Source organism: Nomascus leucogenys, chromosome 22a (assembly GCF_006542625.1).
Source record: "Nomascus leucogenys isolate Asia chromosome 22a, Asia_NLE_v1, whole genome shotgun sequence".
Lineage (NCBI taxonomy): Eukaryota > Metazoa > Chordata > Mammalia > Primates > Hylobatidae > Nomascus > Nomascus leucogenys.
Window position 1 is genome coordinate 96,312,508 of NC_044402.1, and position 16,709 is coordinate 96,329,216.

General features: G+C 35.5%; 1 protein-coding gene across 1 annotated transcript in view; it reads right to left on the reverse strand.

The window, feature by feature from the left end:
- Positions 1-16,709, reverse strand: part of DNAH7 (dynein axonemal heavy chain 7) — a 332,081-nt gene that overhangs the window by 275,663 nt on the left and 39,709 nt on the right. The window contains exons 6-9 of the mRNA XM_030802541.1: positions 13,743-13,830; positions 12,546-12,726; positions 10,248-10,320; positions 5,009-5,134 (exon numbers count right to left, since the gene is read on the reverse strand). Of these exons, the coding sequence (XP_030658401.1) occupies positions 5,009-5,134; positions 10,248-10,320; positions 12,546-12,726; positions 13,743-13,830 (468 nt within the window). The remainder of the gene's footprint in view (positions 1-5,008; positions 5,135-10,247; positions 10,321-12,545; positions 12,727-13,742; positions 13,831-16,709) is intronic.

A 16,709-nucleotide genomic window follows, 5' to 3' on the forward strand; every position in this document is an offset into this window, starting at 1 on the left:
CAATAACCCAGCAGTGGAACAATAGTTTAAATCATTGGTTTAAGACAACAGAAAGGATCAGGAAAAAAGATATTACTCACTATGCATTAGCTTCAATTTGGTTAGCAGAAGGGAATGTAAGTCTCTTTAAAAGTTTTATGATGATGAGTCTTCTAATCACCAAAAATAACTTCTTGATTTCAATTTTCTATTAGTAGAACCAAACAGCTCCAAATCACCCAGACCATGAAACTCAGGACTGTCTCTGAACTCTTCCTATCCTTTATCTTCCCACATCCAATCAGAAGTGAATTTCTGTAGACCCATCTATCGGTCACATATCCCTCCTGCTCTCACAACTGTCACTTAATGCTCACCCCAAGCTGAAACCCACCCTGATCCCTGGCTCTGTCACTGATTTTCAGTCAGGAGGAATTTCAACAGTCCTGGTCCAGTACTCTGGACTCAGCATCAAGTCAGTATCTACCTTTGTTCTCTGGTTCTCAAAACTAATCTTCTCTCTTCTTACCAAGACCAAGTTTCCCACAGAAATTCCACTTGAAGTATCTACATTTCTTGGTTGTCCCATGAAATTTTCCCTTTCTTAGGAACATGTTTTGCTTTTGCCAGTCCTCCTTTTTTGTAACTTTCAAAGTAGCACACTATAGGCAGTGTCCTGCACTTGCTTTTTTCACTGAATATCTTCTCCTGGAGACCTTTTCATATTAACACATCGAGATTTTTCTCACTCATGTTTTATAACTACATAATATTCCACTGTGTATAACTTATTTAACTAGTCTATCAATGGATGCTGGCTTGTTTCCAGTCTCTTATAAACAAATGTCACCATAAATAGCATTATAACTATATCACTTCCTATATTCTCGGGTGCATCTGTACACTACTTATCCAAAAGTGAAATTGCTGGATTCAAGTGTTATCTGTAATTTGTAATTTCGATAGGTATGGCTGGGATTCCCTCAAACAGCAGCCCATTTCTTCAAGCCTTACTAACAAAATGGGATATCAAATTTTGTAATTTGTGGGGAAAACGGTTTCTCAGTATAGTTTTAATTTCAATCTCTTTACATTTCTTGTATTATGAGTTAGGTTAAGCATCTTTTTAACATGTTTAAAAATGATTTCATTTGTATCCTGTGTGCTGTATGGTAAATCAATTACAGTGTTCTGATCTAGTAATTTTTTTCCTAGATCCATCTTCATCAAATAATAAATTTTTAAAAGCCATTTCATCTTTAAAGTGAGCTTAGCTTTCTTAGACATCTGCTTTTACATTCAATTATGATGATTTATATTACACTGTATTTCTACATTCTCTTGTGATCTTCATATATGCATTATTTTACAAGCAAAAATATGTGTTGTGTAGGGTATGACTGCATCACAAAGGCTATCTATGACATTAAGTGGGTTCTGTAAGTGTAAATACCAATAACATGAATTTCAACATCTTTTCTAGAGAGCATCTTATCAGGTTTCCAAACTCATGCATTTTAGAGTCACTCAGACACGTTTTTGTATTAACATTCCCCAACCCACTGCCACACATAGAGATGTCATATATTTTCAAGGTCTGAGATTCAGGGTAAATGACTGCCCCCAGAAGCATGCCCTTTGTATTCAATGCTGGCTACTACTCAGAGGGGCATCCCTTGTTGACTGTCCCCCCACTCTTAATACTCACATAGAGAATAAAAACAACCTAGGCTTTCAAAGGCAACACAGGGGCTTGTGGAGCTCTCTTCTCACCCACAGACTGCAAGGCTTCTTTCCCATGTGTCTTTATCATGGATGCCTTGAAGTTTGCTTCAGTTGCTGCTAACATCTCTGTCACCACAACTATGGAGCCTAATTTTGGACACATACATTTTCTACTGTTTTTTAAATTTCAGCTTTGTTACTTTTTCTTCCCCCCTTTCCTTTCATTTTCTTATCTCTTGCCTCCTGAAATCATCTAACAGACCAAGTCTAGCATTTTATGGACAATAGTAGGTCATGGAGTCCCATCCTTCAGTGTCCAGCTCAGTGTATTCTGAAAACGGATATAAAACAATAACTTGTGGTGTTGTTTTGAAAATGAAATGTACTAATGTACACAAACATAATTTGTGAAAGTGATATACTATATTGTATGACCTCATGACTGCATGCAAAATTAGATCATGGGCCTTGTCAGCTGAGAAGAGGTATTTGAACTCCAATATTCAAAAGAAAGGAAATGAAAAAAAACATGGGGCAATGAAGTAGCCTCTTCCTACTTAGTAAAAGTCAAATTATGCAGACAAAGAAATCCATACTGTACAATGGAAAGGTGGAAGAATGCATTTCCTAGAAGTATGTATTCTGAAAGCTAAAGCCAGTTTTAAGGATCCTAGCCCATTCTCTGAAGTCAGCAGAGGCCCTTGAAGTATGTAGAAGGTCAGAATATGTGTTAGAAACCCTGTATAATCTCATTACATTCTGCAGACCTGGGTTCATTCAGCAAAGTAAGCCGAGTCTGTAAGTTCAGAGAGTTCCACAGTGTGCGACTGAAAAGAGGGGAGAAAAAAATAAACTTGAATAATTTACCCACATGGAGAAGGCAGAGCTTCCTAGAAAGGCACTGGAGTGAAACTTCATGCCCAAGTATCCCTCCCAAAAGGGAATCACTCAAAATTTATAAAGAAATTCTGCTAGAAAGAAGAAATGAGAGGGAATTCTGTAAACCGAAAATCTATATAAAAATTATAAACTCTTACTGAAATATATACACAAGATTGAATATTGAAATATATGTAGGATATGAGCGAAAGTGTTTATTATCATTTTTATTTTATTTTATTTATTTTATATTTTATTTATTTTTTATTTTATTTTATTTTATTTTTATTTTACTTTGAGCTGGATGGAGTCTTGCTCTGTCACCCAAGTTGGCGTGCAGTGGCATGATCTCAATGATCTCAGCTCGCTGCAACCTCTGCCTTTTGGTTCAAGTGATTCTCCTGCCTCAGCCTCCCAAGTAGCTGGGATTACAGGTGCCCACCACCACGCCTAGCTAATTTTTGTATTTTTAGTAAAGATGAGGTTTCACCATCTTGGGCAGGCTGGTCTTGAACTCCTGACCTTGTGATCCACCCACCTTGGCTTCCCAAAGTGCTGGAAGTACAGGCGTGAGCCACAACACTTGGCCCCAAAGTGCTTCTTAATTACACATGTCTATTTTCTAAAATTAATATAAAAACTTAATAAATTCCAATCAGAACACCGACAATTTTTCTCTTTCCATCTTTCTTTTAAATTAAATAAAATAGGCTTAAACTTAATAAGGAAAAGTGAATGTTTAAAAAATAGCCAAGAAGAGCACAAAAAATAGAGTTGGGATTCCTCTCACCAAATATAAGCACATACCATAGAGTTACCCTAATCAAATTAATCTGTACTTGTACAGAAAGAGATTCAAATATTACAGGAAAAAAATAGAGAATCCAGAAAGACATTCCGATTACTATAAATTCTGTAGATTTCTATAGATTGAAGAGTTAATCCATGAGAAAGGTGATAGTTCCATTAAGGGGGAAAAGATAGATTGTTTAAGAAATGATGTTGGCACAATTGGCTACCTGGAAGAAAATAAAAATGAATTTCATTCTACATTATTGGTAAAACTAACCTTCAGGTGGTCAAAAAACTAAAATGTTAAAAAAATAAAAAAAATTTACTAGTTAGCCAGGAAGATCTCACACACAATTTACTAAATAAGGAGACCTTCTTAACCAAGACCAGGAGAATTCAGAAGAAAACAGACACATATTTAGCAGTATAAAAATTTTTAATTTCAGAATATCAAAGGAAACTATAAACTCAGTCAATGGACAAATTATAAACCTAAGTTTTAGCAGTTGTTTGATTTGTTTCAGGTACTAGACACAGAACTAAAACCTCTGTTATTCTAAGAGGTTATCAAATTGATAAGATGAAGAACCAACAAAACACTGACAAAGATATAAGTAGAGAATTCATAATCAAATTCAAATAACAAATACATAAAAAGATGTTCAAATTCCCTAGTAGTCTAGCAAAGGCAAATGGAAGTAATGATGATATAGCATTTTATATTGATTGACAAATATTATAATACACATAGTTAGAATTTTAGGGAAAGAAGTTCTCATTTACTGTTGGTAAAAACGTAAAGTATCAACATTTCTGGGAAAAAAATCCAGCAAAATATACTAAAATAAAAACATAAATATGCTATGATCTAGTTATCCCACTTCTGTGACTCTATCCCACGTAAACAAAAGGACCAGTGAATAATAACGTATTTACAAGGTCATTTCCTGATGCATTATTCATAGTATCAGAAACTGAAATAAAATGAATGTCCTTGGAATCAAAGTAATTCAAGATAACATAGAGAAGGAATTCAGAATTCTATAAGATAAATTTAACAAAGAGATCGAAATAATTAAAACAAATAAAGCAGAAATTCTAGAGTTGAAAAACACAATTGACATGCTGAAGAATGCATCAGAGTCCATTAATAGCAGAATTGGGTTAATCGGTACAAGAAAATATATAGTTAGAACAAATGAGACCTAGTATTTGATAGCACAACAGGAGGACTACAGTCAATAATACTTTAATTGTATATTTTAAAATAACTAAAAGAGTATAACTGGATTGTTTGTAACACAAAGGAAAAATGCTTGATGGGATGGACACCAAACTTTCCATGGTGTGATTATTAATCATTGCATGCCTCTACCAAAATATCTCATGTACTGCATAAATATATACATCTACCATGTACTCAAAAAATTAAAAAACTTAAAATTTTAGAAAAGCAATGTTCACTTTTTGCTCTATATACTTCTACGTTGTTTATTTAAAACCATGCTTGAATATTGACATTAAAATGGTAATGTTTTACTTTGCAGTTAAAATAGTAAAAGAAATAATTAAGATATAGTAAAACAACTTCCCTCTATATTTTAAAAACCTCTATAAGGCCACATATACTCACTTAAAATTAGTGTGCCACAAATCTAGTACAGCCAGCATTGTGGGGTTCATTGCATTCAAGTGATCCCTAATATAACTGCTTGCAGCTAAAAAAGATTTCCTCCAAGGTTTTGGCAGAATTTCCATTCTGAAAACGAAGAAAATATTTAGTTACAGTCTTTCAAAGTCAAAAGAAAGTATTTTTATAGTAACTGTAAATTTTGGGTAATAATGATTTAATTTTAATAAAATATGTGCTGTATCCCTCATAATAACAAAACAAGAAATTATGTTTTAAAATATATAAAGTTCATATGTTTTATGGTTTAGTACAATTTCATTATAAAAATTAATGATTGTGAAATTAGATTTAAATCTTTAATACTAAAGTTAACTAATTTTTAATCTCCAAATACTTGATCTTATTGAATCCACAAATAATTTACAATGAACAAATGAAAACAACAGCCAGCTGTCTCTCATAAACATCTTCAAAGATTCTCTACTAATTTCAGTACATACATTTAAATTTTCTATTTATTTTTAAAATTCCTCCTTTATTTTTTTAAAACATTTTAAGGATATAGTCCAACCTTCCTATAGAAATCCTCTTAAACTTTACCCCCGTTAATATGTAAACATCACTTATAAATCACAAACACTAATGTTCTTATCTGAAGACACATTTACAGTTAACCCTTGAATAACACAGGTTTGAACTGTGCACATCAACTTACATGTGGATTTTCTTCCACTTCTACCACCCACTCCCCGCACAGCAAGACCAATCTCCCTCTCCCTCCCCCTCCTCCTCCTCCTCCCGCTCCTTCTTTCGCTCCTTCTTCACCTCCTCCTCCTCCTCTATCACTACCACCATGTAAAGATTACAAGGATGAAGACCTTTATGATGATCCACTTCTACTTTATGCATAGTAAATATATTTTCTCTTTCTTATGATTTCGTTAGTAAATTTTTTTCTCTAGCTTACTTTATTGTAAGAATTCAGTATATAATACATATAACACATAAAATATGGGTTAATTGGCTGTTTATGTTATCAGTAAGGCTTTCAGTGAACAGTAGGGTATTAATAGTTAAGCTTTGGGGAAGTCAAAAATTATATGTGGTATAGGGGCTCAGTGGCCCTTATCCCCGTGTTAGAGATCAACTGTATTCTGTAACTCTTATGACTTTAATATAATAATCATCTTTTATGTATTGAAATGTGCCATCTTCATCTTTCAGAATATATTTAAACATTTACATTTTATGTGTATATAGTAAGTTTAATTCAATTTCTCATGTGTGGCTGTATCACCTTTGCAATTATGAAGGATGATTTTTGTCTTTCCCAGGAGAAAAGTTGTTCTCCATAGAGGATACGGAAAATGAGTACATAACTTTTTTTCTGTGTATGTGTGGAATGCGGAATAATTTGGGGCTTTTTTTTTTTTTTTTTTTTGAGATGGAGTCTCACTCTGTTGCCCAGGCTGGAGTGCAGTGGCATGATCTCAGCTCACTGCAACCTCCACCTCCTGGGTTCAAGCAATTCTTTTGCCTCAGCCTCCTGAGTAGCTGGGATTACAAGCACACACCAACATGCCCAGCTAACTTTCATATTTTCAGTAGAGACGGGGTTTCACCACATTGGCCAGAACTGGTCTCAAACTCCTGACCTCAAGTGATCTGCTCTTCTCAGCCTCCCAAAGTGCTGTTATTACAGGCGTGAGCCACCGCACTTGGCCGTTGGGGCATTTTAAAATGATATAAAAGAAAATAAAACTGAAGTGGCTATTTAATCATATAAGTTCCATCCTTCAAACTATTTAAGAGATTTATTCCTAAATGTTATTATTAGAGAAAATATACAGCAAGGAGATTTTCCCATTATGTGTTCTATATTTCCATCCACGTAATAAATTGAAATACATCCTATAAATATATATATTCTGCAATGTTCCCAATGTTCCCAAAAATCAAGCTTTTATGCCACTACCATATCTGAAGTCTGTGCTAGTTGCTATGGGGATTAAAAAACCTATATCATATTCTTTCCACCAAGTACTTATGTTTTAACCATCTTAGTGTCCATCTGTGTCTAGTCATCTACCTATCGATCCATCAACTGATAAATGTAACGTTAGGCTTAAATACATAAATAAAGCACATAAGAACAATTAGTTGTATAGAGGCTTACAATGGAGATATTGCAGGTTTGGTTCAAGACCACCCCCATAAGGCAAATATTGCAATTAAGCACATCACACAAATTTTTGGTTTCCCAGTGCATACAAAACTTATGTTTATGCTATACTGTAGTCTACTAATCAGGCAATGGCATTATATCTTTAAAATAAAATGTAGGGCCAGGCACAGTGGCTCACACCTGTAATCTCAGCACTTTGGGAGGCCAAGGTGGGAGGATTTCTTGAGCCCAGGAGTTCGAGACCAGCCTAGGCAACATAGGGAGATTGCGTCTCTAAAAAAAAAATTTTTTTTTAATTAGCTGGGCATAGTGATATGCACCTGTGGTCCCAACTACTTGAGAAACTGATGTGGGAAGATCACTTAGGTCTGGGAGGTTAAGGCTGCACTGAACTGTGATCATGGCACTGCACTCCAACCTGGGAAACAAAGAAACCCTATCTAAAGAAAATTACAAATGAAAAAAGGAAGCCAGGTGCGGTGGCTCACACCTGTAATCCGAGCACTGTGGGAGGCTGAGGCAGGCGGATCACTTGAGGTCAGGAGTTTGAGACAAGCCTGGCCAACATGGTTAAACCCCGTCTCTACTAAAAATACAAAAATTAGCCGGGCGTGGTGGTGCACACCTATAATCCCAGCTACTCAGAAGGCTGAGCCAGGAGAATCACTTGAATCCCAGAGGCAGAGGTTGCAGTGAGCCAAGATCACACCACTGCACTCCAGCCTGGGCAAGAGAGTGAGACTCTGTCTCGAAAAAAAAATGTATACACCTTAATTTTAAAATACTTTATTACCACAAAATACTAACAATCACCTGAGCATTTTGCAAGTCATAATCTTTTTGCTGGTGGAAAGTTAATGACTTCTAACTAACCAAGCTGTGGCAATTTTTAAAAATAAGACAGCAATGACATCTGCCACATCATCAATTGACTCTTCTTTTCATGAAAGATTTCTCTGCAGCATTCAATGCTATTCGATAGCATTGTACCCAACTAGAACTTTTCAAAATTGGAATCAATCTTCTCGAACTCTGATGCTGCCTTATCAACTAAGCTTATGTAATATTCTAAATCCTTTGTTGTCATTTCGGTGTTCACAGCATCTTCACCAGGAGTAGAATCCATTTTAAGAAACCACTTTTTTTGCTCATCCATAAGAAGCAACTCCTCATCTGTTCAAGTTTCATCATGTGATGGCAGAAATTCAGTCACATCTTCAGGCTCCACTTCTAATTCTTGTTCTCTGGCTTCCAACACATCTTTCCAACACATCTGCAGTGACTTCCTCCACTGAAGTCTTGAGCCACTCAAAGTCATCCATAAGGGTTGAATTTCTTCCAAACTTCTGCTCATGTTGATATTTTTACTACCTTGTATGAATCACAAATGTTCTTAACAGCATCTACAACAGTGAATCTCTTCCAGAAAGTTTTCAATTCACTTTGCCAAGATCCCTCACAGAAATCACTATAGTAGATATAGCCTTTCAAAATTTTTTTCTATAATTTCAACTTTTATTTTAGATTCAGGGGGTATAGGTGCAGGTATATTTGTTACATGGGTATACTGTGTGATGCTGAGGTTTGGGGAACAGTTGATCCCAACACCCAGGTACCAGCACAGTCCCTGATATAGTTTGTATATCCCCTCCAAATCTCAGGTTGAAATGTAATCCCCAGTGCTGGAGGTGGGGCCTGTTGGGAGGTGACTGGATCATGGGGACAGGTTTCACAAAAATGGTTTAGCATCATCCTCTTGGCACTATCCTCGCAATAGTTCTCATGAGATCTGGATGTTTAAAAGTGTGTGGCATCTTCCCTCTCACTCTTCATCCTGCTCTCTCCATGTGAGATGCCTGCTCCCACTTTGCCTTCTGCCATGATTGTAAGCTTCCCAAGGCCTCCCCAGATGTCAAGCAGGTGCCAGCACCATACTTCCTATAAAACCTGAACAACTGTGAGCCAATTAAACCTCTTTTCTTTATAAATCACCCAGTCTCCGGTATTTCTTTATAGCAACACAAGAACTGCCTAACACGGAACCCAATAGTTAATTTTTCAACCCTTGCTCCGTTATGGAGATTGCTTCTTTTCTTAAACCTCATGAAGCAACCTCTGCTACCTTCAAACATTTCTTCTGCAGCTTCCTTACCTCTCTCGGCCTTCACGGAACTGAAGAGAGTTAGGGCTTTGCTCTGGATTAGGCTCTGGCTTAAGGAAATGTCATGGCTGGTTTGATCTTCTTCCAGACCACTTCCTCCATATCAGCAATAAGGCTGTTTCACTTTCTTGTCAGTCATTTGTTCCCTGGAATAGCACTTTTAATTTCCTTTGCATTCACAACCTGGCTAACTGGTACTATAGAGGCCTAGCTTTGGCCTATCTTGGCTTTCAACATGTCTTCCTCACTAAGCTTAATCATTTCTAGCTTTTGATTTAAAGTGAGAAATGTGCAACTCAGAGGCCATCGTGGGTTACTTGGCCTATTTTCAATACTGTTCTCTCTCAGGGAATTAGGGAGGCCTTAGGAAAGGAAGAGAAATGGGGGAGTGACTGGTTGGTGGAGGAGTCAGAACACACACAACATTTATTGACATCGTTTGCCATCTTACATGGGTGCAGTTTGTGGCTTTCCAAGATAATTATAATAGTAACATCAAAGATTACTGATCACAGATCACCATAACAGATATAATAATAACATAAAAAGCTTAAAATATTGTGAGAATTACCACAACTGACACACAGACCAGACACAAAGTGAGCATATGCTGTTAGAAAAATGATGCCAATAGACCTGCTTGACAAAGACCTTCAGTTGCAAAAAACCCTCACAAACCTCCTATTTGCAAAAAACACAGTATCTGTGAAGCACAATAAAGGGCAATAAGATGAGGCAAGCCTGTATATGAAATATATACATACACACATATACATTTATTTATATGTAAATTATAAACATACATTTGAGAAAATATAATTGGTGTATAAATATATAAACATATACAGAAATGGTCACATAATCAACATTCTTAGAGAAATCTGATCACTTACTCAGCACGATGGGCTGGAAGTTCATCTGTCTTCTTACCATCTTTCTCTCGAGGATCTTTTAAAACAAAATCAACTAAAAGAAAATTTTAAAATTCTGATAAATAACCTTATATTAACCGTAGTACATTTCCAAGCAATTGCAAAGCTAGTTCTATTAACTGTTTAAATTATATTAAAGTTATTTAATAATCAGCAATTTGTGCATTTGTGAACAGAAGAAAACTTTTAAAATCTTACAAGAAAATGTATCATGTCTGTGTCTTTGAGGATATATGTTCCCTTTCTTAAAACAATGTGTCCCTCCTCTTTCATTTGAAAGGAATAATTGCTCTTAATATTACATTTTCCTTTATAGCTATTCCATCAAAAATATTCTTGTTGAATTCAAGGTCAACAATACAGGATAGTAGTAGTTCTATTTCACTGAGAAAAGGTACATACAGTTGGCCCTCTGTATCTGCAGGTTTATATTCAGAAAAAAATAACAATAAAAATAACAGACAACAATAAAAATGATACAAATAAAAATACACAGTGTAACAACGATTTACATAGCATGTACATTGTATGAGGTAGTATAAGAAATCTGGAGATGATTTAAAGTATATAGGAGGATGTACATAGCTTATATGCAAATACTATGCCATTTTATATCAGAGACTTGAGCATCTGCAGATTTTGGCATCTGTCAGGGAGGGGAGTGTCCTGGAACCAATCTCCTGTGGATACCAAGGAACAACAGTATTGCCTTGTTCTCTTTTAAATTGCATAAGAGCATAAAACAGTCTTGTTATAAAATCAGTAAAGTCAGCTACCTCGCTTCTGTCTTCCATGGTCTTTAATTCACATTTAATTCTAATTCTTCTGCCCGTCTTTCAAGAAGCTCTAATATGCAAATCGTACGTATTACCCCCTTCCCTACAATCATTCAGAGACTCTCCTTTACCTTTAAGTGCTCTAAAAAGGCATATAAGGCCCTTCAGATTCTGTCCTCTTCCCCAGATGCACCCTATGCTTTGGCTTCAGAATTGCTTAACAAGCCCAGAAGAGCCTCTCATGGGCGTCTGCTGTGATTCACACCATTTCCTAGGCCAAGCATGTTCCCAACTAGACTGTTGCTCATCCTTCAAGACTTAGTTTAGGCTCCTCCAGAGTCCTTCCTAACAAGTCAGAGATAACCTCTTCTCCCTTGCAGTGTATCTTCTGTTTCTTTCCTCTTTGGACTTATTACTTTGCTTTATATTTAGTTATTTGTCTATCTCCCACATTACACTATGATCTCTGAGGGCAGGGATTAGGCTTTTTATTTTTATATCACCAGTATACTCCATAGAAGACATAAATACAATGAATGTCCTCCACCAATAAGGGTCCCCACATTACTCCAAAGCATTATTATTTCTTCAACTTTGAACACAGCATTCGTCATACTAGGTTTACTATCACAACCAACTGGAGACGCTTTTTTTAAAGTACAGATTCCAAGGCCCTGACTCCAGGGATTTTAATTCAGGTGGGGCCAGAAGTCAGTATTTTTAAAACGGTTCTGGTAATCAGTCAGCCTTAGGATCTATTTGTCTGTACCATGGGTCAACAAATTATTTATGTAAAGGGTTAGACTGTTAACTATTTTCGACTTTGTGGGCCACAAGGACTCTGTCACAACTGCTCAATTTTGTTCTTGTAGCTCAAAAGCAGCCAGATTTGTAGATAACATGCAAATGAATTAGTGTGGCTATGTTCCAATAAAACTTTATGAAAACAGGCAGTGGCCAGATTTGCCTGTGAGCTATAGTTTGTCAACCTTTGGTCTACTGCAACAATTCTGTATTAATCACATTCTAATTTATGACATAAGTAATATTAATGTTCATTGTTAATGCTTACACTTTTAGGTAATTATTTAAATATGTATGTCTTGTCTCATGTCTACACCAAAAGATCCTGAAATGAAGAGACCATCTTAAAGGGAGAGACTATCTCCTAAATACCTAATGCCTTGCATAAGTTAGACATTCAATAAATATCTTGAGGGATTGAAATTAATGTTTTATAATTTTCTTCAGTGCTATCCTTTGTGGTGGGGATATATCCCTACAAATAGAAATAGAATTATTTTTTGTAATACTACATTAATGGAATTTGCCTCAGATCTTAAGTAATATAACAGCAATGTAAGAAATGGCATAATTATAATATTGTGACTAGTTTCAAGTATAGGTATTAATTATTAATACAAAAATTATCTTTAATGAGACACATATTCAAATTAAAAATCAAAGCATAATACCAATTTACCTATGGATTTCTTTACACTAAGAAGATAATCCTCTCTCATTTCATCAGATAACGTAACTATGCTGTCAGTGAAGACTTTCAGATGTTGTGGAACTAAATCCAGTACATGTTCGAGCCAAGAATCTTCCATTGGGGCTACATGGTCTGTATCAATTCCATGGTGAATATAATAGTAATATCTCTATAAAAAGAAGATAGAAAAAATGTGGATGTTTAACAAAAGAAGTATGTTTATCAAAATAAAACTACTGAGCAAAATTCAAGTTTTAGGAGAACAAAGTATTTATAAAGCATAAAAAAGTATTTGGTACAACTCCCATAGGCATTATTTGAGATCTCCTAAATGTTACAAATGTGTATTTTCATGAAAACTAAAACTCTTATCTCAGTTAATAACTATACTGTAAAACATCAAGTTATATTACCAAATATATGATGTACTTAACAGAGTCCATGCTGCATTAGTGTTTTGTAAATTTTTAAAAATGATTTGTTAGTTTTTGTCTTTTTATTATTATCAGAAGTAGATCTTAAAAGCTGTAAGCAAATCAGTATCTCTATATATTAATTCCAGAAATATTATACAATAGGATTTAGGACATTTCCAACTAGCCTATTAATATTCCATACTATAATTTTATAGCTGCTATTGTGTGTGTTCATAAAATATTCATTTTAAAACAACTTATTATTTCTATAATAATGAACATTTAACTTCAATATATGTTCACAAATTTTTACAAGTCACTTATTAGAAAAAATTTAAATGTCAAAATACTTTTGAATTAGCAGTGTTGTCTTTGATATTTACATTTTTAAAAATTATTACGTATTTAAATACTTGAAGAATTACTATTTCTAAAGTACATTAATATGCCTTGTAAAATATACATTACATAATTATTATAGGATAATTTCTCATAAAAAATTAAGGCATGTAAAGCTATATATGACTGAAGCTGGCTTTAATATGGAGAGCAGGTAGATTTGAAATTTTTTTAAATTGTGGTCTTAGGTGGCAAGGGAGAGAATGATTTCTTCTATAAATCCCATAGAGCCTTTTTATAGAACTCTGTATTTATTCCTATGTCCACAGAGTTTCACAAAGGAGGAGCACAGAATGATCTCAAAAGTATAAAATTATCTTCAAGTGTTTCTTTCATTTTCAATTATACTGACAAAAAAATGGCCAGTTACCAAGATGTCTTTCTCTATAGCAGAAGCGGTCGGTTTTGGAATTGTGCTTCCATCAGGGACAGCTGAGTCTAAGTCAGCATCTTGTTGCCTAAGAAAACGATAAACATACTATTCAAAAGTAGATAAGGGGCAGTTAGAACATAAAACAATGGATATAAGAACACCAGGACTATTTTCTATTAAATCATAAGGAAAAATGAATTGTTGAACATTTTACAAACAGTATACACATTTGTTTGGTGCTATATTCCTCTCCAAATACTTTATTCATAGAGAGACAATTATATTGGAAGTTACTTGCAAGACCTATTCAGAAATCACACGCTTCTTGATGGCCTTTACTTATTCTTCCTCATTACTCAAGAATCTAGCTCTCTCTTCTTTGAAATTATAAAGGAACACTATTGCATTATTCCTAAAATATGTATGGTTATTCATAAATATGAGTTTTAAAAAGAACACTGATGGAAAGTACTTTAAACACATTTTGCAGAAGGCACAGACACATTCTTCAAAAGGCCATTTCTCAGATTTCTATAGACATACAAGTTAGCAATCAGTGACATGGAAGCTCTTACGTGCCTATGTATTTATTATTGGGTATGTGTTCATATAATACAATAATGTTTGTAACTATAATTCAATTCAAAATATATGCCAAATATGAGCCACATTTTGTGACATGTTCTGAGGATGCACTGGGCAGAAAGGCATAGTTCACATTCTCGAAAAATAAGTTGTTCTGGGATAGCTTTACCTCTTTATAATTGACTGTATCATTCTCTGGATCTCAACTTCATCTAAAATGGATACAGGTCAGTGATGCTGTATAATTAAATACATCTTCCCACTAACTGCCCAGTGAGGGGAGACTCGAGGTTCATTGAGTATATCTGAGATACCATACCAAAGTGGGTACCCAGAATAGATCTTCTAACTTATTTATCTTTTGCAAATCCAGGAATCCAGCGTTTTGTGAATTTTACATATTCTTTTCAATTATATGGACAAGATAAAAGAGTCAAGGCTTTGGGTAATGTCTCAGTTTAATTCAATACATAGCTAGTGATCAATAAATGTTTGTTAAGTGAGGGAATGCAAGTATGAAAGTAGTAGAAATCCTCAAAGTATTTAGTACATGAAGAGAAAAGGGTTGATTATTCTAACTACAAATATAATCTTCTCATTACATTGTTGACTATACAGAAGAGAACTCAGGAGTAACGTATTTCATGAATCAGGAAATCTGGGTTCAGATTCTGCCACTATAAAGCATATGACCTCAGTAACTGTTTTTTTTGTTTGTTTCTTTTATGGCAGAAATGCTCATCCTACCTACCTTACTGAATTCTAAGAATCAAACAAACCTCATTCTCCGTGTGAATAATGCCTGCCTAGAAAGATGCAGCAGGGCAAGGGTGGGTGAGGAGGTAGAAGGCTGGGGGTTGTAGGAATGGCTGTAGAAGTTCTTCTAGTGAGAGTGAAGATCCTTTCAGCTCTAAAACTCCATGATTCTATCATTCTAGGGCCAGCAATTATTATTGCTCCTCACCGAGAGCAATAATAATGGCAGCTTTTTATTGATTACCTACTCAGGCTCTCAATAGTTTCACATATATTATTTATAATCCTCACACCTATTGTTAAAGAAGACAATGACATAATTATTCCCATTTCACAGATGAAGAAATTGAATGTCAGAGAGGTTTAAATAACCTCCCCTTGGTCATACAGCTAATTAACTATGAAAGGAAGAATTTGCCCATCAATATGTGCTTCCAAACAGCCAGGCTTATTCCATTCAGAAATAAAACAATCAATAGAGGAGACAAGTGGCCTGGGTACAGAGAAAATATGTACTTTATTTCTCAAAAATGAAAAGAACTATATTGATTTTTTTTCTCTTTACAAAATCAGCAGAAGCTTTTGGTTCAAGATGGTGGCATGAGCATCCCTTTTTAAAATTGCCCTGAAAAAAAATGGTAGTGAAATAATTTTAACCCATTAATTGTGAAGAAACTAGAAGAAAAGTCATCAGCTAAGGAGATATTTCACAAATTTCTGGAGGCTGAAAAGGAGAGTATATTAGTCCATTTTCACACTGTTGATAAAGACATACCTGAGACTGGGCAATTTAAAAAACAAAGAGGTTTAACGGACTTACGGTTCCATGTGGTTAGGGAGGCCTCACAATCATGGCAGAAGGCGAAAGCCACTTCTTACATGATAGCAGAAAGACAGAGAAATGAGAGCCATGGGAAAGGGGTTTCCCCTTATCAAACCATCAGATCCCATGAGACTTACTCACTACCATGGGAATATTATGGGAGAAACCGCCCCCATGATTCAATTATCTCCCACTGGGTCCCTCCCACAACATGTTGTAATTATGGGAGTACAATTCAAGATGCAATTTGGGTGGGGGCATGGAGCCAAACCATGTCATTCTACCCCTGGCCCCTCCAAATCTCATGTCTTCACATTTCAAAACCAATCATACCTTCCCAACAGTCTCCCAAAGTCTTAACTCATTTCAGCATTAACCCAAAAGTCCACAGTCCAGAGTCTCATCTGAGACAAGGCAAGTCCCTTCCGCCTATGAGCATATAAAGTCAAAACAAGCTAGTTACTTCCTAGATATAATGGGGGTACAGGTATTGGGTAAATACAGCCATTCCAGATGGGAGAAACTGGCCAAGACAAAGTGGTTACAGAGCCCATGCAAGTCCAAAATCCAGCAGGGCAGTAAAATTTTCAAGCTCCAAAATGATCTCCTTTGACTCCAGGTCTCTCATCCAGGTCATGCTGATGCAAGAGGTGGGTTCCCATGGTCTTGGGCATCTCTGCCCTGTGGCTTTACAGGGTACAGCCTCACTCTTAGCTGCTTTCACAGACTGGTGTTGAGTGTCTGCAGCTTTTCCAGACAAATGGTGCAAGCTGTCAGTGGATCTACCATTCTGGGGTCTG